This window comes from Gavia stellata, chromosome 16 (genome assembly GCF_030936135.1).
Source record: "Gavia stellata isolate bGavSte3 chromosome 16, bGavSte3.hap2, whole genome shotgun sequence".
NCBI classification, from domain to species: domain Eukaryota; kingdom Metazoa; phylum Chordata; class Aves; order Gaviiformes; family Gaviidae; genus Gavia; species Gavia stellata.
Genome location: NC_082609.1, coordinates 20,994,845 through 21,021,050, shown reverse-complemented (window position 1 = coordinate 21,021,050; position 26,206 = coordinate 20,994,845). Strand labels below are relative to the sequence as shown.

The 26,206-nt window shown below is 40.5% G+C and overlaps 1 protein-coding gene across 1 annotated transcript in view; it reads left to right on the top strand.

The window, feature by feature from the left end:
- Window positions 1-25,987, top strand: part of PCDHAC1 (protocadherin alpha subfamily C, 1) — a 33,114-nt gene extending 7,127 nt beyond the window's left edge. Inside the window, exon 2 of the mRNA XM_009809549.2 lies at window positions 25,868-25,987. Coding sequence (XP_009807851.2) covers window positions 25,868-25,987 — 120 coding nt within the window. The remainder of the gene's footprint in view (window positions 1-25,867) is intronic.
- Window positions 25,988-26,206: the final 219 nt, after the last annotated feature.

The window sequence follows — 26,206 nt, the reverse complement described above, 5'->3', positions numbered from 1 at the left end:
GTGCTCTAAGGCTTTGAAACCCTTTTTTGACATCCTGTCAACACTTATTTGTTGTGAATTTGTAGACGTTAGTTCTTGTGACAGCAGGGTCCTTTTAGTATAAGTAGTTTGTTTCCCTCTTTGGGGCTTGCTTTCTTCATAGTTTAGAGAGTAACCACATATTTTCTTAGGCTTTGTTTGACTAAGCTAAACAAGCCAACCTCCTTCAGTCTTTTTTCCAAGATCACCTCTGCATTTGTCTGGTCATGCTAACATCCCTTCTCTGCATCTGCTCTTCCTTTGTGGATATGTATTTATTGCAAATATGTGATCAGATCTATATATAATACTTCAGACAAAGGACCTCCTACACAGTGATAGGAATACTTCCTGGTCCAGGGGATAGGGAATACATCAGCTGATACATCTTGGGATGGCATTTACCTTCTCCATAGTTGTAATATGTCGATTGATCACTCATGTAAGTATTATTGCAGAACTTCTTTGAGGTAGAGGTGGGTGGAGGAAGGTTGGTTCCCAAGATGGTGGTTCTTCTGCCTAACTTCATCCATCTAAATGCTTGATGTTTGAACCTAGATGTTAAAAAGTCATAGCCACCTGCTGAGGGCAACTCATCCTGTTCATCTTAAAGATAAGAGTTTAGACGTGTTCTAGACATAGTGCTGAGACTAGATGCATGACTTTTAAATGACTGAAACTAGTTGATATAAGTAGTACCTTATGGGAGTCTGCACTTTGGGTTATTAAATGTCATCCATTTCTGTCACAGGTGTCAAGTTGTTCCTGCGGTGAACGATGCCATATTGTTGTCTTCCTCGATTGTTAGAATAGCCCAACTTCTTGTGCCATTGTTAAACTTTTCAGTGTAGCGCTGTATTGAATTTTTCACTGAAATCAGAATAGGTGAGATGGATTTGTTTGTGTTTTCATTCAAGAGAATTGAAGACCAGTCTAGCAAATAGCTGTGTTTAATAAATCTATGAGAATTTTCCTTCCTTTTCAATGTACCTTCATTTGTCATTTATTCCTTCCTCCATTTTTTTTAGATAAACAGGCAGGCTAGTGGGCTTGTGATCACATAGGCTGGATTTTACCATTCTAAATTACTGGTGCTGCAGTTGCTTTTCTCCAATCTGATCATTCTACTCCAGACTTGAGAAGTTTATCTTAAAAAAACACCAAAAAAACCCAACACAACCCAAACCCTCCTCAATCCTATGCTTTTATTTGTCAGTTCTTTTAGAAATCTGTGATGGAAATCAGGTAGTGGGGGGTTGAGGTTGCTGAAGGATGCTGCATTTTACTTCTGCCTTGGTGACAGCAATTTCTGTTCCCTCAGAGTAATTTGTCACATAGTCAACATCACACTCAAGGGATTGAAAATAGAGGAAAATACAGATTTTGTTATTATAAGATGGGATTGTGTCCCAGTGGGATGATTGGTCCACATATGGCATGTTTTTGTACTATTGGCCTGTGCATCTTCTGTACCCTGTTGGAGAGAGGCTGCTGGGATTTTAGTGTGGCCCAATATAACAGTACTCATGCTATGAATTTGGGGGATTTCAGTTAGCTTTTTGCAATGTAACAAAAGGAATTCGGCTAAGAGTGTGACTTGTTGAGGACTGTTTGAGGTCACTATTAATCAGAAGAATAGCAACAAAATCCAACACCAGAACTGAAAAGGAAGGCAAACAGGCACATGGGAATTAAGATATCCAGTTGAGATTTGTAAGGCCAAGAAAAGGGCAGGGCAACAGCTCAAAGATTTGATGCTATCAGAGGCATTTGGAGAATAACAGCAAATTTGACAAATACAGCAAGTGGAAATTAAATATCAGAGAAAGAAGGTACGTTAAGGAATAAAGAAAAGGTTTGTACTCTCTAGTCTTTGACCAGTCTCTCTAAGGAAAACGAACACATTTTTGTTCTTTTGGATTCTTTCTTCTCCAAGGGAATGACTTTTATATTTTGATGTGTCTTTTCTTCCATCTCCCCCTGGGCTTGTCCCAGCCTGATGGGTCTTTCCTCCTTGACACCTCATTTAATGGCTTTTAATTTCTTTCTTGTTCTACAAAAGCTGCCTTCTCAAAGTCAAACATCTTTGCACAATCGGTCTGCAAAATCAAAGTTTATGATATTTGTTCATGAAACCTGAGGCTGTTGGTTCTAGAAAGTTCTGTGCTGTTCCTCATTCTTTTCCAATTCCTTTGTAGGGTGCAGAAGCCAGGCAAGGAAGTTTTATGGTTGAATGGGCTTTTCATCTTTTGAACTACGTAGCTGTTTCCTATGTGTCTTAGGAGTGTATTTTAGACAGCTATTAGGCTTTGCTTTCTAGCCAATAGTTATGTGCAGATTGGCGCAATATCCTTATGGTTAAAGCAGTTTTCATTGCATAATATTAAATTCCCAGGGTTGTGATCAGACCTATAGTATTAAGACATGAAGACATTTCAATATAAGCCTGATTTCAGTCTTCTAACTTTGCGAGACTCCACGAATCCCAGTAGAAGAGAGATGTGGAGCTACTGGTGATAGTCCAGTGAAAGGCCTCTAAGATCACTATGGGGCTGGAGCACCTCTCATATGAGGAAAGGCTGAGACAGCTGGGACTATTTAACCCAGAGAAGAGAAGGCTCAGGGGGGGATCTCATTGATGTATGTAAATATCTGAAGGGAGGGTGTAAGAAGACAGAGTCAGGCTCTTTTCAGTTGTGCCTAGTGAGACAAAAAGAGGCAATGGGCACAAGGAACCTTTTCTTTTACTGTGAGGATGCCGAGCACTGGCACAGATTGCCCAGGGAAGTTGTGGAGTCTCCATCCTTGGAGATACTTAAAAGCCATCTGGACATGGACCCAGACAACCTGCTTTAGTTGGTCTTGCTTGAGCAGTGGGGTTGACAAGATGAGCTCCAGAGGTCCCTTCCAACCTCAACCAGTCTGTGATTCTGTGTTGTCCTTAATGGAGGAGTGTGCTGGGTGTGCCCTACCTTACAGAGCTGTGTGATGACGATGAAGAAAAGGTGTGACTTCTGGGATGCGAATTATATCCTCTAAGAGGTTTCCATTGGATAAAATACTCTTGGGCAGTTCCTGAGGGAGAGGGTGGTGCCAGGCTACAAATGTGAGATAGATGTTGCTAAAGTGTGGGAAAGTGCTTGAGGATTGCAGAGAGGGATTGCAGAGAGAGATTGCAGAGATGATTTTTTTTTTTTTAAGACTTAAATAGTTTAAGCCTTTGGTCTATCATAATTTAGATAATAATAACAACTAAATTAGACTGGCCATTTCAAAGTTACGGGATTTAGCAAAACTGTTGGGTTTCATGTTTGTGCCTACAATATGGACGAAGTGTGCTGGTCTATAAAAAGCAGTGTTCCTGGACATATTGCTCAGTCAAAATTAGTGCAGTGGAGATTGGGAAAGAGGGAGAGAATGGGTTAATGTAACAAAAGTTTTTAGCAACTAGGTAATCTGTGAGAGGATGATCGATCCATAGGATCTGTGGTGCCAAGGAATTTCTGTCTGAAACATTGGACTCCATAAACTTCTATGAGAGTCAATTTTTGTTTGTATGTACTTTGGGGAATCTTTTTTTGGACAGAAAAGTTAAAAAAAACCCACCAACCAAACCCTCAATTACATGTTTGCTCAGGGAGACCTTTTCTGTGTTTTTCATTTTCACTTGTCTTAAGACACCAAAGATACCAAGAACTCTAAACATCTGGTATTTGGTTAGGCCTAAAAGAACGTCAGAATTTGAGCAGTTTTGTTTAGTGGAAAATGGGAAATTTAGGAATACGGATAAATGCCAGTAAAAGTGCTACTCAGGATAATGGATAAGTTGACTGTTCAGTGACTAAATCTTGTGAAAGGGCATGGATCTTGCAAAGAGCACAGGAATGCTAAAGGTGCTGAAATAGGACTGATGTAATATTTTTATATTGTAAAACCAGTGATCCCTGGAACAATGCAGGCTGAGGGGTTTGGGGTTTTTGTTTGTTTTTGTTTTGGTTTTCTAAGGTTTTCAGATTTGTAGCCAGAATCCCATTCGCTTGCATTACGCATTCTTCCCATACCCCTCACACCCCCAGCCCCTAAAAAAGGAAAAAGAAAGTCTAGCCAAATTTATTCAAATAATCTTAATTCTGCTTTGTATGTCAGTCTGCTGTTTATCTCCAATAGGTTTACATCATGAGAAAATTTGCAGTATTTCAGGAATCATTAAAATGTGATGTTGTAAACATACTTCCTTCTGTTGACTCAGTTTTCTTCTTTGTAGAATCCTAGTCTCAGGGGGCATGGCCTATATCAATTCTGCTGTCTATATATATTCCTTCAAGTGAATCCTTCACTTGTTTGGGTTTTGGGGTTTTTTTTTTGTTTTGTTTTGTGGGTTTTTTTTTTTTGGTTGGGCAATTGTGAATACCCTAAACATAATCAAAATCTAAAGCTGTTTGTTTTCAATATAATATTTGTAGGAAGAAAATCTGGTGGAAAAACAAAGTGATTTCTTAATTCCAGTCAGAGGAGATATAACTGCCACCTTGTCTCACTTTTTTTTTGACTGGTGAAGTAAAATCACCCTAGCAAATGACTTGTCTAATCCGAGTTGCCAGCTGGAAAACCTTGAAAGGATTTTGGGTTGTTGGTTTAGGATTGCTATTTGCACTTTCATCTTTGTTTTAATCTTATTATATATTTGTCTAGGGATTAGAATTAGCAAGTTGCTGTCTTCTCTTTTACAACATCGTGCTTTTCTACAAGGCATTCAATCTCTTTAATGCATCTCACCTTATTTGAAAAGCTACAAGAAAAATTAACCCGAGCTAATGCAGAACATGGAAAGATGCCAGTTTGATCATGGTCAGAACATAGCTGTAGAATACAAATCTGCACCGAAGAATATCATCATTTTGGAGCTCTTAATCTGGTGAGGCCCTTTACTATTGCAATGTTATGTTTCATGAAAAAACTTTTCTTTGCTCAAGCTGCTCAAAGAGGACCCAGATGTTTTTGGATAAAATCTGAATTGAACTATTGAGCCCTGGAGCTGTAAGTCCCCATTGTATGAATTAATAGTTCATCACCAAGTGGTTTTCGTTTGTATTGTTTGTATTATGATCTAGGATATGGGGCCAGTGTTCTTTAATGTAGGTAACTTACATACTTGGAAAACAGCCAATATAGGAGTTAAACTTTATTGGAAAAAAAAGCCCTACACAAAAACCAACAACACCCACACACAAAAAGACCACACACTTACACACACACAAAAAAAACCACAACAAAAAACCACCACCAAAAACACGAGGCAGGAATTAACAGTAGTTTTCCACTACCTAATGGGCATTGCAGTGATGGAAAGAGAGGAAATGGTTACAGATTGTAGCAAGGGACATTTTTGCTGGATGTGAGGAAGAAATTCTTCCTTGTGAGAGTGTTGCAACACAGGGACAGGACCCAGAGTGGTGTCAGGATCTCTATCCTTGGAAATACTCAAAGCTTGATGGGACAAAGGTCCTGAGCAATCTAATCTACCTGTCAGGTTAACCCTCCTCCCTTTCAGTAGGAGGTTGAAGTAGAGACCTCCTGAGGTCCTTTCCAACCTAATTTTTTTCTGTGATTCTTTGAAATGAGGCAAAATGTAAACATTTAAAAGTTGTAGCTTTTCCAAAAATGATGCTTTACTCCATTTCCGAAAGCTGTGCTGGGGTGTTTACAGGGGTTCTGAAACTACTGTTTATTTCCCAATAGATGCTTAAATCCCACTGTGAAAGATATGAAAATCATGCCAAAACATCTGAATTCCTTCCCTGTCAGATGCACAGCTGGTGGCATCCCCTGTCGTGAGTCCTAATGCTGGGTTGTACCCAGCTGTCTCCAGCTGCAACTACAGTGATGATTGTACCCCAGTAACACAAGCTTAGGAAACTCTGCTTTGCCACACAAGCATGAGATCAAAACCACATGTACCAAGCTTTTGGGAAAGTTTTGGTATCTAAACCAGTCAGAATTAGTTTTGACTGCAGTCTTGAGTTCTCTTCTGAAAGAATCTTTTTCTGCAATAGAATAGCTATTTTCCTTTTCCAGTAAGAATTTATGCTAATAATTCAGCTCCCATAGGAAGCCTAGATCTTACCTTTATCCTCAGCTACATATAACTGAGATAAAACCTTCTCAATTATAATTTTCTTCTCTTTCTCTACCTTTATAAAGTAAGATTTCCTTAGATAAAACAGCACTATATAAATGATGAGCCTGGTGACAGTTGGTTGTGTGTGCACAGGGTTCTAGGATAACTCTAAACTGGGAAGAGGAGAGATGCTCCATGGGGTAGTATCCTGATTCAATAGGAAGCTGTGGAAATGGCTTTACTGCAGCTATTAGTTTGTGGTGTACTATATAAGAATCTGTAGCTCAAATCCTACTCTACCTTTCAAATTTCTACTCTTTCCGCTGCGAAATTCACAGGTTCTGTTACTCTGTCTTGAACCTATTGGTAAAGTAAAGTTAATGGAAAGGGATTATACACCATCATTGTAGTCTGGTTCACTGTTTGATGAATGTCATCAGGAAGTTGATTAATGGAAATGTCAGTTTTCATCCATGATACATACTGAATAATTTAATCTTCTACATATGGCCTGATTTGAAAGGATACATTGTGTTAATGTTTTTTGCTTCTCCTGGGTGACATCTTGTGAACTGTTGAAAGCAGTGCTAAAAAGGCAGACAAATTAATGAGGTAGAGATACCTGGTAGATTAGAAATACTAGTAAGATAAAAGAACAAAAGAGACGTGTTGTTTGTTTTTTTTCTAGTGCACTTACATTAAATCAGAATGATACTTAATCTAATTCAGTTTACTGGAAATCATTGTTAATACTTCAAAATGAACCTATACCTACCTAGACCTATGCCTGCACTGTATCATTGAGACCAGCTGAGAGCTAACTATCCGTGATGGTGGCAACTGCATCGATCCTTCCAAACTGAAGTCCTGTAAGGATTTTTTAATTCCTTTTCCTTTCTGCCAGATAGCAAGGACTCTTTTGGAATAATTCATAAATTTCTCCTTTAAAATATGAAATGATAATGCCATCCATAAATTTCCTTTGTAATGCCCTTTTGAATGCTTACTTATCTACTTGCAATCAAGATTCTAATTAATTTTACCAGAATTTATTCATTCATTGTACTACTGACCTCAAGGTTTTTAGAAGTGTACGTGGGGGAAAGAAAGAAACGTTTGAGCACCTGCAAGCATATTTCACCTCACTTCATAGCCTTATTATCCCCCCCCTCACAGGGGATTCTTATCTGAGATTGCACTGTTGTAAGACTCATGGAGAAGTTGTAACTTTTACACTGGATCTAGTATTCAAGATTAGACAGCTTGCAGATTTTGTGGACTACCATTGATGCTATTCTGCCATTAGAGAAGGGAGGTGATAATTTGTTTAATGAGACAGCACTTGGTTCTGGATTTGGAGGACTTTGGGAAGTCTTGAATTCCATCTCATGGCAGTCCAAAACATTGAAAAAACCCAAAAGATATGTCCCTATTCCCTCCTAACTGATTCTGTAGAACCGAAGTCATGTTAGAACAAAAGTAGCAGAAGGATGGAGTTACAATAGCTATGGTTTTGTTGTGGGATTTTTCCCTGAAAACATTGCCATATTTTTTCTCACTTGTAAAAAAACAAAACAAAACAAAAAACCTCACAACAACAACACAAACAAACAAAACCCCCACCATTGGCTCTAAATAAATCATAGTCTTGGCATAAGCGGTTTTCATGTGCATTCTGGAAAATCTCCATAACTTGTAGCCATTTAAAACACATTAAAAATCCCAAACGAATGTATATTACATTATCTTATAATATATTTCATCTCTTTATATGAAGGGCTTCCAGCCACCTCCACAGAGGTAGTGCAATTATCCTTTTTATCAGCCATGATGCTGTACAATTAGACTATTCCAAGCATAGCTGCTGCTAATGCCCAAGCCTGGTTTGCTTCCAATAATGCTGGGAGAATTTTATATATAAAAGTGTTCTGCATGAAAGACACTTTTTAGTTACTATTATAAGCAGTGTAGTGCCACTTAATATCATGCATTTTTAATGTAATATTAATTCTTCCAGAAGAAATGTTTTTCAAAATACTTTCACAGAAAGAAACTGGACAGTAATAATTACTGTATATGGTAGCATCTTGTGTTCAAACTGAATTTGCTTCTAGTAGCAAACCATATATATTTTTTATATGGGGGATATTTTGCTTAAACCAAAGGATAGGTTAATGTGCCATCTGAAGAGAACTCTGTCACCTCAGTAACAGATGGAAGGCAATTCAGCAGTGTGAGCAACTTTCAAATGACTCTTTTGTTAAATGAAAGCAATTGCAATTGCTTACCTTGGAGCTATGGACTTCTACATTTCCAGCTCTGTCCATTATTGAATGAATGAAAACCTTTCAGTGTTTCAGGCTGTGTTCTTACCACTGCTTACTATAAAACTGGTCTGATGCTATTCATTATAAAACCCTCTAGTTTCTCAAGGTGATACACGTGAACCAGGGATTGCCTGTTCGACAAGTTCGACTGAACAGTTTGGTCATCCCTCAGGCTGAGGGTAGTGAAAAATGGTTTTTTTGCCTATAATAAAAGTGTCTGATCTTTCCTTCAAAAGTCTTGCTGAAGCATACTTTGGAAAAAGGACTTGATATTTGTTATGAAGTGGTCTTTGTGTTATGTTTGATAGCCATTAAGATCTGTTAGGTTGGCTGAGTTACAAGCTTTTGAGAAATTCTTGTTCACTGTACTTGGTAGATACTTGCAAGAGCTGGAAAGCTCAGTTCCCTCTGAGTCCTGCCAGCACAGAGCCCTGCTTCAGCCAAGAGCTGGCAGGACCTTCCTATAATTGCTGTTGTATGATTGTGGCCCAGACCAAAGTTGTGGCTGGAGCTGAGAACAGGAAGACTGGGAGCAAAAAAACCCCAATGCCCAGTCCAGGACCAGGGTGCAGGGAAGGGGATCATCCCTCATTTCAGTGCAGAAGGTGTAGAAAAGCATTGCACAGGAGGAGACCAAGTGATCCCATGAGCAGAGCACTGAACTGGGTTGTGGGAGGGAGACAGGATCTGTTCTTGGTTCTCCTGCATGGTCTTGACATGTCCTTCTGCCATTGTCAGTCATTTTCCCATTGTAAATTTATGTCAGTCATGCTGACTGCTCCTTTGTGAAGTACTTTGAGATGTTCCAAAGTGAAGTACCAAATATAATCTAAGTGTTGGTGAATATTATGCGTTTCAGGGAAGTCGATGAGAACTGGCAGGAGGAAGAGAGAAAGCTGGGAGGTGACTTGGAGGTGCTAACAAAGAAACTGCTGAAGGGAGGAAAGATGTGGAACAGGTGGCAAAAAAAAAAAAAAAAAAAAATTGACACGTGAGAATCCAAATCCAATAGCAAGTTATTTTAAGAGTTTCATCAAATCAAGAGTGGTATGTGTATTTGGAGAGCTGTTATATGTATTGTCGTCTTATGGAGTGGAAGGAAGGAGGCTTTATGAAGATTTCATTGTCTGACTACAGTGGTGTGAGTGATGTGTAGAACTCTAGAAAGGCTGTTTATATGGACATCAGTGAAGAACATTATCAAGTGCCACACAGGAAACTGTTAGAGAAGCTAGAGAGATGATCATGAACAGAGAAATAAAGAACTGATTTTAAATTCCAGACACTTGTACTAGAGGGGAAACTATCCACAGCGATTTTTCTAAAGCAGATCCTTATTAAAGTTCACAATAGAAAAAGTCAAAGTTGGATTTGTTCAATACAGAAATATGAAAGATACAGTTGCTGTAGAGGAAGGCTGGCGTGTCATACAGGAAGGAGTACAGTCTGGAGGATTCAAGTGAAATGTGGAAGGGTATGTGGAAGGAGAATGTCTGCTTCTTTGAAGGTACCTGGTCAAAGGACCCATAAACAAGAACATACAGAGGCAAACCTGATGGACAAATGATAAAGGAGGTAGTGATAAGGACAAATCTGGTCAGCCACTCTAATTGGTAAGGATATGTGGAGTGTAAGAATGTTTGGTTTTTCTAGTAAGATGATGTGACTAAGGACCTTACCAGATTGGGGTGATAACAAAAACGAGGGAGGCAAACATACAGAGATGTAAAACCTGACCAATAAGCATAACAAAGATAACAACAGACGCAAACCTAGTCAGTCCCATTAACTGATGGGCTATCAGGAAGCTGTGGGCAAACTGGGACTTTGCAGCTGATAAGAATGTAAACCTGAGGTCCTAGCATCAGTGATTTGAAGGGCCATAGCCCTCTGTATCTTGGTGGGTCCTACAGACTTTGCACCTGGAGTCTTGGCTACTGGGGGGACTGGCATGAGTGGAATGGGTGCCAGTAGTAACTGGCAGAGGGGGGCTGTAGGTGCCCCTGGCCTGCAGTGTCAGCAGCTGGAGTGAGTGGGAGTCTCAGTGCCAGCTAGTGGGGTGGGAATGGTGTGTGTCCCAGAAACCAGCTTACTGAGGGACTGGCATGAGTGAGGGACTTGGTAACAATGGCTGGAGTGGAGCCACAGGTCACAGCCCATGTGCCTGGTGCTGGCTGCTGGGGGGTGAGTGTCTTGTATCTTCCCCAAATAGGTGTACGTTGGGTGTGCATGTGTATTCACCAGCAAACCTCAGGCTGGACAGTGCACGGGGCTTTGGATCCGTGCAGGCAGGGGCCCAGGCTGGTGTCCAGGGGGACCCATGAGTGTGGGGTACCTCTTGGACAAGTGTGTGAGTGCTCCAGTGAGCATCAAGCTGGACCATCCAGAGAGTGGGGGACCTCTGGGGTGGAGCGGGGGGCTGGGAACTGGGCAGGGGTGCCAGGCAGCAGAGGGGCCATGCTTGTGCTTGAGGCATCCATGAATGTGCAGATCCCAGAAAGCTGTGAATCCAGAGAGTGGGAGGGCGTGTGTGCTTTCACTAGTGACCTCCTGTCTCTGCCAGTCAAAAAGAGGGGGGCTTGGCTGTCTGTGCTAGTCTTACACGAGTCCTGTATGTGGGTGTTGTTGAAGGCAGCGCCTTGGCTGTGGCAGTCTGTGTGAGCAGCTGTGTCAGTGTCATGTGTGTGTCTCTAGGATACATGCTCAGCTTTGCTACTGGTTGAACCTACAAATAGGAAAGCAGGAGCTGTGTCTCTCAGCCTGGGCAGAGACTCCATTTCCCGGGGCATCGGGCTGGGCTCCAGCAGCTGAGCAGGAGACATCCTGATAGCCCTTAACAAAATGCAATAAAATTTTGGGACAGAATTAAAATAGTTTATTTTAATTCAAGTGAGGTTTCATGAATGGACTGTGTCTGAGGAGGAAGACACATGGATTACAGCATGACTTGTAAGCTGCCCAGAAGATGTCTCCATCAGTAAGAAAATGTATCAGAGGATGCATTAGTCAAGGTACTTGTAGTGGTTCTGGGGGAGTATTGACAACATGGTACAAGAAATGGCAAATTCTGATTTTTGCCACTTTTTTGTTCAAAAAAGACAGCCAGAAATTGTAAGAGATGTTGCAAAGGGTTGTCTGTGTGACTGAGGAAAGAGTCTGTCAAATGAGAATGCAGTGGAAGGACTTGGGATGTTTAGCAAGTACTGTTTTGTCCTCTAGGAGAAACTCCTTTAGCTACTTATGCTAAAACGCAGTGCTTCTCCACTACAAATGGGCGTCAAATAGCCATGATACACTTAGACTGGTAAGAGAAAAAAGATCGTAATAATTACGAAGAGCCTTCCACTGGGGTTCAGCATGTACCAGCTTTTAAGACTGAATTCAATAGGAAAGGTGTCATACAAAGTGGTACCTGGTATCTCAGGAGATAGTGTTGTAAGGCCCAACCTCTCCCTCCAGTCTTACATTCCTATTGCATGTAGAAGAGAGCTGAGCTCATACAGAACAAGATTCCTTGATCCCAGGGTTGTTCTGTTGTCCACCTTTCCAGAGCTTGGCATTATTACTTTCAAAGATTTGTTTGCTGTATATTTTTCTAATGGGTTACTTTTATAAGGTATAAAAATATATTAGAAATACATGTTTGGGTCATGCAGCTTTAAGCTTGAATTTTAGGTCAATTACTAACCAAAAATCCAATCCTTAGGAATACACAAATGGAGAACAGTGGTGTAATAAATACAGATTAACTGAATATTTACTACACCACTGTCCTCTATTTGTGTCTTCCAATGATTGTATATGAGTTTTGGCTGGACAAGGACAATTATTTTTTGTAATCTATCTTAGGAGGAAATTTGGCTCAAAACTTTAGATGTTTGTAATTCTTGAGTGTCAGTTATTACATGGTGGAGATTCATCAGTGGAAAACATCACATTACTTCTTGAACAAGTAGGCCGTATGAAGCTTCATGTCAGGGACTAGTTTCACAGTATCACTAAAAACACATTAAAGGAGTGTAAGAAGCTAAGAATAGAGAAGTGAACAAATCAGAAGTACCAGAGATAAAGATAAATAAACGGAGTTTAACTAAGTCATTAGATGGTGCAACAGTACAGTAATTAAACAGAAGTATCACAATGGAAGATAATAGATAAAATGTTTGATAGCTCAGAAATCTAATAGCTTCTTCCTTTCAATACTTTTACCTGGAGTGGAGATGCTTTGTTTCAGAGAGATTCTAGCAAGACTGAAAAGTATAAAGGCTTTTGTATTGCAGCAGTATAAAAACCAGAAAATAACTCAGCAGTATTAACATTTGGCAGAGTTCCCATTGTGGGTGGGTTTATGTGCCAGAATTCTTGAACAAAGGACTGAAAACAAACTGAAAGTCTTTGGCGAAAAAACAATGTCAAGATTGCTCCCAGTGTATGTACAGCAGGAGGGTAACTATAGCGTTTATGGTTGCAGGACTAAGTACCCAAAGGATAGGAATACTGATTGGGTTGTGCCTCCCAGTCTCAAAAACTCTTTTTGGCTCTTTATGCTTTCATTTTGTCCTCCCCAGCCCTAGTCCCTCTTTCCTCATCTTCTCCTGAGATCTAGTTCCTACTCCCAGAAATGTTTTCAGATTATACTCTGATTTAAAATACATAACCCTCTGAGAGAGGGCCCAGACCCAGTCTCCTGTTCCTACTGTGTCCTTTCCAGGACACAGAACCAGGCTGCGTTTTTTGATCTCACGAAACGTGACTTTGTTGTCTGGAGACTGACTCTGTTTCCACATAAATGCCTTCCCTGACCTTCCCTGACCAAACATGACTTTGTTGTCTGGAGACTGACTCTGTTTCCACATAAATGCCTTCCCTGACCCTGGTAATGGTTTGGGGGGATATGGTTGCCTTCTCGTGGGCTGGACTTGAAGGCCTCTAAACTTTGTGTCTTCAACCACTGTTCAGTGTGATAAAGAAACCTGGGAGGAACACTGGTGCTGCTGCTGGATATTATTTTAGTTTTTTCCTAACCTTGTGGCCAGTAATAGTTTGTATTCCAAATGCTCAATCCTGAAATCTGTCTCCAAACAGGACAGTTTAAAAAGAGTATTAAATGAGAAGAATCATGCTGAGACATTGCAGGTCTATCTGGTTGTGGAGGACAGTGTTTTGATTAGTACAAGGAGGGGGGATTGATTTCAGTGGGTACACTTGATATCATCATCACTGCTTATCACTCAGTCTCACATGTCCTGCTGTGGTTTCTCTGTTCAAGGATGGAAGAAATACACTGAGCTCAGCTGAGCTGTTAAAAGCTAGAAGTCTAGTGTCATTTGAGGTATACCAGGGCTAACAGATGTATCGCTGTAAGGTTGGCAGATATGACTTGTGGGAGATCTGTGCCGTTCTGGAAGAGCAGCTGAGGACCAGGCAGGATACCCTGCCCTCTGCATCACAGAATCATTGCCTGCTGTTGCAGGAACAGGCACGTACAATGTGGGTTTCCCTCAGTACCAGATAATGAGTTTGCCACGTGTATGATCCATGCAAAATACATAAGGTAAATCTGCATTAATTCTATAGTACTAATTAGCACAAAACACGGGATATAGTCTAGCTTTTAAAAGAATATTGTGTTAGGTCAACCACTCTGACCTATTCAGTAAGAACTCTTGTGCTCAAGGAAAGAAATACTGAACTCTTACTAAATTCAAAACATAAATATTTTGTGTCGCTGAGGTTTTAAGAATTCTGAAAAGAAGTTTGAAAACAGATTTGCTTAACGTATACTTAAAAAAAGCCAAACAGTTCTTTCCCTTCAGCACCCATTACAAACAATAAATTATACATATGTGTATGTGCCTTCTTCCTTGAGAACATCCAAGTATCCTTTACAGTAGTGCTTTAAACCTTGCAGTGGCCATTTGAGCTCGGATATTGCTGACATCTTAGGAAACAATTAAGATACTTGCCAGAAGTCATGAAGCCCTTGATGTAACAGTGAACAGAACACAGTCCTCCTGACTTCCTGCTTTTATGGCATGACCAGCTGCTTCTGTCACCATCTCGCTTTTGTCTTGTCCCATTTTCAAAAGCCCCAACTTAGTTCTGGGGAACTTTTTTCCCCTTTTTGTTACTGCATGAGAGCCATTGCTGCTCAGTCCTTCCTCTGGGCTTCTGGACATAGTCTGCCCCACTGCATGCATTGTATGTTCCCTTTTCTTTGCTTCCCCTTCCAAGTACTCTGTCTCAGACGCTCTTATGAGCTGTAAATCAGAAGTGAACTTGTTGCACTAGTGAATCTGAACAGAGCTATGCCACCAGTGCTGAAGCTGGGCATACAGGCCCTGAGCTGGGCAGCTGTGCTCAGTGGCTTTGTGTCATCTTCTTAATAACTTGGCCACTGTTTCACCCAGAGGTGTGCCTGTCAGCCTGTACAACACAGGATTTTTTTTTCAATGCCATGTTGCTGAATCCTTTTTAATACTGTGTGCAATGTTACACTTCTTGCATTTTCTAAGGTCTGTTTGCCACTGACTCATTCTCTGTTGCTGTTCCCATCCAGGTAGTGAGTTGAGAGCTGCTGCTGACTGCTCCCATCTCATCTCCCTCCTGCTCTGCTCCTTGCAAGCCCCCCAGCTGCTTGGAGCTAGTCCTGTTCTCCAGCAGCAATAGCAGCAGTGAGTGCTAGAGGTTGTGAGGAACTGTGAAGAAGGATGCAGCAGCTAGTGCTGATGTCTGTATGTAGGTGGGGAAGTGGACCTGGAGCAGAGTTAATACGGCTGTGCCCTCAACCCTTTCTTAAAGCCTCTCTGGGTTGCAAAAGTTACTGCTGCCTGTTCTTCTCCAGGCCCTTCCACATAGTGCTGTTTGGTTTTGGTTTGTCTTGGTTCCTCACAGCATCCTCTGGCTAATGCTATGAGTCATCCTTTCTGAGTGAACCCTTACGTTCTCAGGATCTGAGACACAAACAGTGTCTCACAGAGAAGAATCTGGAATTGTTACATAGGAAATTAGTATAACAGAACTGCATGCAAGATCTTGTGGAAGGGAAAACTGATTTTCTTCTGCAAAATCTCCAAAGTTTCCCACTCTCACTCATTCTCTTACAGATTTTGCTCACTCACAGCCACATAGTCACAAGCATCAGCTCATGTGCCTGATGGTCACTGGTGACCAGGATCACTTGTGTGCAATGCAGAAGGCAAGGGACACTGGCTATCGTGGCTCAGAGGTTCTCATTCTCTGGTGACCATAGACTGATCTGGGACTTGCTATTGAGTCCCTTTAGGAATGGGTGTTGTTTGGGATGTCTTGTATCATTATTTTGTCTCATCCCCTTATAAGTCTTAGGTAAAATTCTTCAGTTTCACAGTTCTTTTGTTTTCCTCATCTGTGTATTTTAAGGCTCCAGTTCTCTTCTCCATTTTCTTGACACCTTATTTTAGGTCATTTGGTTCCTCTTCATTCATTTGGATTAAATCCCCATTATAGGGTGCTCTGTAGCAATGAATGCATTATTTTCCTGTTAATCCTTCTTTTGTATTTTCTTTGTGTGCTTTCACATGTGCAGACACATATATTCATACTTCCTTTATACTAATCTTAATTTTTTTTTTCTTTTTGTAAATCTCTATACATAAAAGGAAAGATAATAAATGGGTACAGGTAAAATACTGTGGATTGCAGAAAGAAAAAACTCGGATTAGTTGCGGGTAGCGAACTCAAGCTATTGATAAAGTATTCACAAGAAGTGAGAAAGCAAAACTGTTGCTGGTTTTTTTGCATATAATTAGTGGCAGACAATCTTTTGGCGTGTTGTCAGGCACTACTTGTAAGTGCACAGTTAGAATCCAATTCTCTGTGCTGTTCTGATAACCTTGTTAAAGGGAAAATACAACCAAGGTTGTAAAGGTACAGTAAAGGGCATAAAATGGCTGGAACATAGGTTACAGGTGAAGAGAAAAAAAAGAACAAGCTTTTGCATGTCTCTAGGAGAGAGCTGGGGAGCAAGGAGGGTGTGGGATCCCACTGTGCACCAGGACCCTGAAGAAAAACACAAATATAACATAAAATCATTGGCAGAGAGTGGAAGTCGGGGTCAAATGCTCTTCCTGGTTCTGCTGAGTAAGAAAATCAATGGGACTTGTCCTGAGGTCAGATAATATCAGCAGAATCTGCAGTATTAACATTTTGCCCATCGTATATGTGGTTATAGGTTAAAAATAGTCCAAGCACAGCACAGTTTGGGCAGATAGATTTTTTTTTTAATAGGATTTGAGGTAAAAATCTTCCAAGCTCAGAAATGCCTGCTGAGAATTAGCAGACAAAACAAAATATTTTCCTGCCCTACTTTCCCTGCTGAGCCATTCCTGTGCAGACACACGAAATACAGAAAGCTGTGGAGCTGCATACTGGTCTCATAAAAAATCCTTACAGACTCAGTATGTTTTATGGGACATGTGCTCTAATCTACTCCTGCCTCTTTTATGGGTCTCAGCTGATCTTTAAAATAGTTGAAGATTTTTCATTTTCTGTCTGTGTACTTGAGATCACGGTACATGTATGAGAACTGTAGGCAAAGACCTGCAGCTGAAAGGCTGGTAAGAGTAGAGAGTTGTTAGGTATTTGGCCATGTTGCTGAGCAAAGTCTTTCCGATCTGTGTTAAAAGCTGGGTAGATTCTGTGATGGAGATTTTCCTCAATAATTTGTTCTTGGGGTGGAAGTTTCTTCCTTCCTACCATATGGAGAACTGCAAGTCTAAACAATGACTAATCCTGAGAGTGCTGTGAAAGGCTGGAACCAGATGTGCAGAGGTTCACTCCACACCATATCTGGCTCTTCTGTCATGGCAGGTATGCTGAATACAACCTGTACCCTACCTGTGTTTGTTGTGGTGAACTCTGGAAGCCCAGAGCAACACCTTCATTTTTTCTTTGGTTGCTCCTTTATTCTGCAGCAAGGAACTTCCATGATATCTAGATAGTTCTGCTTACTCTGGCTTGGAGACAGTACCATAGTGGTGGCTGAGCCTCTGGCTGCAGAGAGTATGGGAATTATGTCTGAGTGCAACAGCCAGAGGTAGAGGTGATGATTTGCCTCACTTCTCTGTTTTAAAAAGCATAGCTCTAATGATTTAATTTCCTGGCAAATTTGACATTGACTTTTTCCAACATCAAGAAAACAGCAGTTAAGCAGTTAATCCTAAAATATAACCTTGAAAAGGAAAGTAATTTCTACATTTCTAACTCTGATTAAGTATAATTTGTTCTATTAATTTGAGAAATTACTGAAATTTAGGGCAGCTGTGTACAACTCAGTACAGTAGCATTTTGGGTCTGATTGTAGATTAAAGAAAATCAGTCCTTCATAGTTTCTGTGCTGTTTTAGATATTTAGCTTCAGGAGCAAGTTGTAGCTTGCTGCTGTGTAAGAATATCATGGTGGTTTGGAACAGACACTTGTAGCTCAGTGCTAACCTCCCATATAGCTTTAGAGTGGAGATGTGCCAGGGAGGAAGGAAGGACAGAACTGTGACTCTCAGGTTGCTCTAAATTTCTTCCAGCAGCTGAAGACTGCTTAGTTGTAACCATGGCATGATCCATCCATCTTAAACTTCTACTTGTGTCTGGGCTGTCTGGAGCGGCTGCAGGCAGTATGTTGAATGTGTATTGGAATGCATTCTTGCATAGGGAATAAACACAAAACACTTAAGTCACACTTAGGATGTCACATGGGACTAAAGCTGCACGTAGGTCTGCTTTGCTGAGAAAATGCACTTGGTATTAGCAGCCCAGTGTGATAGGTTAATGAAGGCTTCAGCTGGTGGTGTATATTTTTTTAAAAACACCGGGAAGCAGCGTGGCAGTGGGTGTGAGAGAGGTGAGTCTGCTTTTTCTTTTCTTCTTTTAATTTTTTTTTTAAATTTATTTATTTAGTTAGCAGAGGGTCTGCAACATTTTAGGTAACCTGAAGATGTGTTAAGGATGGATTAGGTGGGCTAATAACAGAAAGTTACAGTGAAAGAATCTCTGAGTAACAAAAGCATGAGTTAATCATTCAGTACAAGTGGTAATCCTGTTAGTACCTTAGTGGGGCAACTCTACTGAGGAAGGGAGATCTTCACAATATCATTCTGTGCAGTTTTGTGGCTCTGAATTGAATCTGATTGCCCAGATACAGAGCTCAATAAATTAAACATTAAAAGTAAAGCTTAAGATATGCTTTTCTGTCTTGAATTTATCATTTTCTAACTTGATGTACTTTCATAGATTAAGCTAATTCATGGAGATGCTAATAGTAAATGCAACAAACCTGGAAAAGTCATTAGGTGAGCAGTAGACCAAGAAAGAAAAGTGCAAATGAAGGAGGAGAAAGCACCGACCTTCCAAAAAGCAAAATCTGATCTAGCACAAGATGTACAGGGTATAGTTAGGCCATTGACAGTCAATACTTCCAACATGCTCAAAGGCAAACTTAGGTCATCATTAAAACAGTGTGATAACAAACCTACATGATTGCCAGGTCCTCTTCAGATCCAAACTAGGCAGTTTCAGATTTAGGTGGTTAACTTCTAAGGGACACTTAGGGAGTAAGCAGGGAGCAGAAATAAAGTTATTAGATGTAACTCAGTGTATGTTTTCAAGAGAGTGAATACACAGTACTTGGGTACTTGTATAGTTTTTTATAATGCAAACCTCGCCTCTTTTGCCTATTAAAGGGAGGAGCTGACAGGCTTTAAAGCAAATCCTGTCAGTCTTTCTGAGCAGTGAAGAAGGTGACTGTTCCTCATATTACTCCTTGCCTGTACTTTTGATTCTTGCTGTCTATTTTTATACCTAAGGCTCTGTTTCCATTGGTTCTGTGCCACTGTTTGGTGCTTAGCTTCCCACTTCACCTGAGTTGTGTAGACAAAAATGAAGGGAAAAGGAGGCATCAGCATCCCTTATCAGCATCATTTTGGAACACAGTAAATTTCTTGTATATCCAGAAGGACAAACACAAAAGCCCTAGGACATTGAGGGGAAATAAATATGGGAAATCAACATAAAGAGTGGAAGTGACTGGATGAACCATGAAAAAGGAAAGAGGTAGGAGGACTGATGGAAAATGGAGTAGAAAATAAGTGAATGAACTAGAGGTAGAAGATGGAAACGAAAGAGGAGAATATTTAATGGAAAGAGAGAAGATGGGGAAAGGAATAGAAAGCAAAATGAAAAAAGGGGAGGATAGTATAAATAAAAGATGGAAAGTTGAAGTTAAGCTGTGGCTAGTAATAGGAAAAGAAAAAAAACCCCACACATGGAACAAATATTGAAGAGGGAGAATAGATAGACAAGAAAAGAAGAAAAGGATAGGTTTAAGAGCCAGGCTGTGAACAGGAAGACAACACTGGAAGATTTAGAGCTGTCAGTCCAACTTGGATGTCCGGTTAAGAGAGCTCAGGGGTCATCAGCAGAGACTTGGACTGACAGGACCATCCAAGACTAGTAGAAAATCTTGTTTAATAGGATAAAGCAATGTTTGAAGTCGCTTTTTGCCAGAACATATCTGTTCCTCAGAAGTGTGGCTTACTGGCAGATACATGCATGACGTTGGACAAGTTAGAAAATCTTCCAGGAGAACTGTCTTTCAAGAGAAAAAGATGGAAAATAGACCCTTCAGATTTGAGATCTTCTCATAGGAGGTGTAAAGTTAACAAAATACTAATATGCCTGAAAGTGAGAATAATATGTATGAAATGCTTCATGTACAGTTATGAATAGGGGTCCCCAAAAGATAGGTCAAGGACCATCTGACTAATAATTAAATTTCTCAGATAGGATAGGAAAAAGTGACATAAGTAAAATTAAACTAAAACCATAGAGCTCAATGTTTATGTATTAATAAAAAGATTAAAACCATAGCAAAGAATGAAAGGTGCTATTGCAGATGTAATAATACCAGTTATGCATTGTCTATGACACTGTGTCATCAGGATCTGGTACTATGAGCATGAAATTGGAGGACTCATGCTGTGAAAGTCGTTTTATCGTTCCTAACAAACACAGGTGTGTGTGTGTAAGAAGTAACACAAAAGCTATCAAACATTAGAACTAGTTCTACTGTAAATTATATCCCAAGGTGGTTTAGTATAAAGTTAATAAAACTTCTTGGAGCAACTAGGTTTCTACCATCATCTCCTCCTTTCCAAGTGAGTACCTCGGATATTAGGACAGAGGACGATACTTATATTGCTGTTGTCTTTGACCTAGAATGGCATAAGTTTTTGCCTTGTTTCAATAAGGAGGTAGAGGACATCCTGTGGCTTACGATGAAGGTGCTTTCTAGGGAGGTAAGGAAAGAAGTTTGAACTTCTAAAGCAGAAAATGAAACTGAGTCTTTAGGTTCTGGGCAACTGCACTGACACATTCATACACAGTTTTAAGAGGCGGGACAGCTACCTTGTAACTTTGTCCCAGTTGTCAAACTGTGAAGAGGGGCGTGCAACACGTGTGAAGAGAGCATGGGGTGAGGTCGTAGTCAGAGCTAGAGAAACAAATGAAGTTACAGTCATCTGGAAAAGATTTGTTTGACTAGAGTGTGTCTCACAACCAGTTCGCTGAGCTGAAATTTAGTGGTGATGGCTTGAGCTGAAGAATGACAGCCTGCATAGAAGAGTGACAAAGACTGTGGCTCCAGAGAGAGACAATGGTGATAAAGGAAAACACACCAACAGAAACCTTCAAGAAAATATTTGGCAGTAGAAGTAGCACTTGCAGGCTTTGTGGTGACTTTGGAAAGGTGAAAGTTATTTTGTTAATGTCCTTCCATTTAGAATGTCACAGTATGTGACATTATGGTCAATAAATTACTGAAAGGATTTTGAAGTCATTAGAAAAATATAGCAGAAGACAAACAGAATGAGTCAGAGACATAGCCATCCTTAAATTTTAGACCAGAAGTGAGAAATAATTGAATGTACACTCGTGACCAGGAGAAGCAAAGAAATGTATTTTCTACGTATCTTTGTTATATGTGATTTGTCTGAATTCAGGTTTACAACACAGATCCCTCTCCATACCCCAACCCACCACCCCTTTTTCTTTATATGCTATTTTCTAGAATAGCAGCAAGTACACTACTGCAAAAAAATTGTGACCTAAATACAAACAGGATTTTTTCTGGCTGTTTAGCAGCCTTGGTTCCCAGAACAGCAATGTTTTAAATAGTCTGGCTTCAGACGTTTGTGATACAAAATAAAATTCTCACCAGTTAGATTCATACCAATGTGAAAAATGGATTTAGGGAAAGATACAAAAGAACGGAGCTGATCCAGCTGAGCAATTTGGCACCATACCTATCTATTTCAAACAAGGGAGAGGCAAGTTGCATGTGAAAAGATGACTTGTCAACAAGTAATTCAAGTGTGGAAGATTATTTGAGCATATAAGCAAAGAAGTTGAGCGTAGAAACAAGACGTTTACGTTACTTCAGGGAGGCATTTTGCAGTATTTTTAGGAAGAGGGAGAATCCCATGAAATTTCCCCTGAAATTATCAAGGTTTTTTTTCCATAGATCTCATGAGTAACCATGGGCTAGAAGATGGTGCTACAGTCCACCGTCTTACTGGAAAAAACTCTATATAGGAAACTCCACAAATTTGAGTCATTCCCTTACAGATTTACAGGTATTGTTTTCCACTGTGGTTGATGTAATCTGGGCTGTGACTGATGGGTCTTCCTTTCCTCTGGACTTGATTTAATTCTAAGGCAGACAAATTGTAGGCACCAGGTGCAAGCAGGCACATAGAGAAAATCTATTTTTTTCTAGAGAATGACACAGCTTACCTGCTTGTTAATAGAGAAAATCTAGGGTTTTTTTCTAGAGAATGACACAGCTTACCTGCTTATTAATGGCTAAACTATATGGATGTGCTAGACTTGCCTCCATATTCTTTTTGCACACTGTTTTATCAGTAGGCAGAAATTGTGTGTGCATTTATATGGTATGCAAGTAATCTCATTGTTGCTAAAAACCTACATGCTGACAAGTCTACATGCAAAAAACGAGAGCCCGATCCTTGGAGCTGGTGACTTCCCACCAGTTCAGAAAGGAGCTACATCATGACTTTGAGACATCGGATATCACGTTTAAAGGATGTGATTTACGGAAGGTGAAATTATTTACAAAGAAGCAAAATGTCTTTTCAGGTGTTGAAATACCTTGGAGTTCTTCAGTTCACGTGTTGTATCTTCACATCTTCCTGTTTTCTAATATGTCTTTCTCTCTCCTTTTGCTGTGTGATACTCAGAAATAGCCAGAGGAAGGACTCTGCATGGTGTTCTGCAGTGAAGCAAATTGAACACAGGTTTATTGCTGCTCAAGCAAATTTAGGCAATTCTAGTTACAATGTTGTATGAAAACGTTCCTTGTACGGGTGTGATTTGAAATGGATGAACTTTTCAAGGCCCTAACTATATACAGAACTATAACTGTGTGTAATTGTGTCACTCCCAAGAGAAATACCTGCACAGAAATATTTCTGTGGCCCTGTATTACTCTGCTTCTAATTCAGGCATATCTATATGTAGAACTGTTTCAAGGAAGGATTGCATAGGAATGTGAGGACTTTTCATACTGAAATAGTTATATTACTACAAGCTCTAGCATAGATATATGCCTATGTATTACTATCCTGGTATATATTTAATTTTCTTCTGCAGGACTTAATAAAATCAGTGTATTCTTTGCTACACCCATATGTTTGTACTCACATTAAAGGACTCGTACCATTTAATTTAACCAAGCTAATTAAAGTGGTGCAATTTTTGTATGTCAGCAAAGCCCAATAGGCCTGTGTGTACAGATACTGCATACAGGCAGTATCCAATCACTTCGGGGGTTATCAGGTTTATCAGCAAATGGGTGCTTGAGCCTGGTATGTTTTATCAGCTGTTTTTGCTGCAGGGATGAATTCTGATGCTCTTGCTCATGTGGATTGATCTGAACCCACTGGGTACATTTTTATTTAGTGAGCTTTGAAGGTGTTTCAAAATTTGACGCTTAGATGAAATTTCAAGAAATTGCTAGAAAACAGAACCTGGGAAAAAGAAAACTAGAAAGCCCCTAAGCCTCAATTCAATTGAAAATGAGATCATGTTTTTCTGTGTTTCAATTTTTGCCTTTCACTAGAAAAATCAGTATTACTACAGCTCAGATCCTGAAGTGTTTTCTCAATGGCAGTTTTTCCCAAATTAAAAGTTGAGGCCTGCAGGACTGACTCAGTATTACCACTGAAACTGATGGAAATAACTAAAATTATTGTGGCCATCGAAGAATTTTATATAGATTGAAAGGGACTCGGGGAACATTTAATCAGAACAGAACAAGTTTCAGTATATCACTTAGAAACTGTGTAGTCAGCATGAACTGTATAAAGATAACATTTTGAGAAAGACTGTTACATTTGTACAGTGCTACTGTCTATAAGCCAAGCTACAATATTAATTTGTAAAATGAAACTCAGAGTACCTATTTTATTGGTGCTGTAAAACTTACGAAAAGGCCAGAAGCCAGACTATCCTAGGACTTATGATTCTGAAACGAGGAGAAAAAATTTCTAAGAACCTGAGGTTTAGAAACATGTTTGATGGGAATGAAAATATTATTGAATATGTTCTAGAATGGCTCAGTTAAGTGTGTATGTGTGTGTGCATTATCTCTGTTCAGTTCTACATTCTGTGTTGTTTTGCAAAACTTTGGATGTGCACAGTCTTTGCTGTCCACAGTGAGACAGGACATGAGGAAAGATGAACCTACGTAGTATGTAAATAGTGAGGTAGGCCAGGATTTGAGCGCTTGTCAGCCCTTCCTTGCTGGGGGACTCAGCTGGAACGCACTAGATCAGAGCCTGAATGTCTATCAACGTAACTCCTTGGGGGTCTAGGAACAGCGTGAAAGTTTCCTTGCTGGTATTAAAAGCCCCTGGATGTGTGATTGGTGTGTTTCATTTACACACTGTAAGTAAAATCGACTTGTGTCTAGAAAGGCATTGCCTGCAGAGATGGGTTTTGTTTTCCCACCACCTCTTAGCATGGGTATTGTCCATTTCCAGGAGAGTCGGTGCCAACACATTCCTTAAGGCAGGGCCTTAGATGTTGCCAATGTTGCTGTGGCTTTTGGCCTTTTATTGGTGCGCTGTATGTTTGTGAGAGGACTTTGTGGCTGTACACATCGGAGGTGTGGGGCAGACATGATCTGTGGATGGTCTGGATGAAACCAGTATTTGATTGTCTGGAAGACTGAGGGTGCATCCCTTCAGGCTTCTGTTTTATATGATGACTGCAAGTTGTTTTGACATATGGCCACATAATCCATGCATATTAGTGCTGCTGTAGCTTTTTTATAGCTTTTAGCAGGGTGTTGTTTTTTGGGGTTTGGGGTTGGTTTTTTTTGTGAGGGTCTTGGGGCATTTTGTTCTGAATCTGTGAATATTGTGATCGTGAAGGTGGGCAGCTAGCCAAAAATTTGAAGCTGATTTTTTTTATTTTTTTTAAAGTGTTTGGCTCCTGTTTAGACAACTGGCTGAAGTGGGCACATTTCCACGTGTTCTAGGCACTTGGCATCTCTGTCTGCCCTTCTTGGTCTGCACAGACCTACATTTATCCTACTTAGAAAGATAAGTAGGGGTGGGTGGTTCCACAGCAGTATTTGCAGACAGTGGGGTACTAGGCACATTAGAATAAATATGAGGGCAATTATTTGGGCCACAAAAATGGGCTAAGAAGTAAACAAACCCATCAGCCAAAAGATAAATGGGGTAATCTTGCTCTTAATGTTGTCTCTTCTGGTAACGGTGGCCACTGATAGAAACCGATACACTGGTAATTGTTCTTAGCGGTGCTAAGTCATAATTAGGGCAATTGTTCTCTGGGATTTGTGCAGCAGGCACACTACAGTAAAAACTTTTGGGATTTGTAGTGTAAGGTTGTGCTCTCAAAAGTCATCCCACATGGTGAGTGGTGCCCGGGCCCACAAAGGGCAATGAGAGAGGTTTTAGCTGAATGTTGGGAGCACTCCCTCCCCTTGACAGACCAGCCCAATCCAGAGAGGAGTCATTGGACATTCCAAAAGACTTTGTGGGGTAAGCAAGGAAAAAATAACAGGGAAAGAAATACTAGCAGAGAAGCAGTTTCTGCACTGGGTAGTAGGTACAATATAGTTGCACCCCTGGAGACCTATGTCCTGTGGTTTGTCTCATTAAATATGTCAGCTTAGTGACTTAGGCGTTGTATGAATGAATGCTTAAGTTTATTGTCTTTGCTGGGATTTGTGCCATTGGGGTAAAACTCATTGCAGCTGCAGCACCCTCACCCCCACTGCTGAGTTTGTTCAATTTTGTGGCCCTTTTTTTTTTTTTTTTTGTCAGTCCTCCATCACAAGGGTAGAGGAGGAAAAAACTGTAACTGGAAAACAGATTGCGTTGCATTTCTCCATCTTCTCTCCAGCTGCACTTGATCACCTTGAGCCTGTCTACTGCATTGGATGAGAAATTGAAGCCCACCTTAAATGCTCATAACTCGTGGGTGTGACTTGCAGAATTCTACCAGCAGAGCTGCTGTCGGGGCACAGCGGCCACAGCAAGGGCGAGAGGGAGCTGAGTAGGAGGAGGGTGGAAGTGGGGCAGGGGGGCCCGCAGAGGTTGGGCAGAAGGACGGGGCTGCAGCAAGGATGAATCTCCGAGGGAACAGAGGGGCAGGTCTCCAAG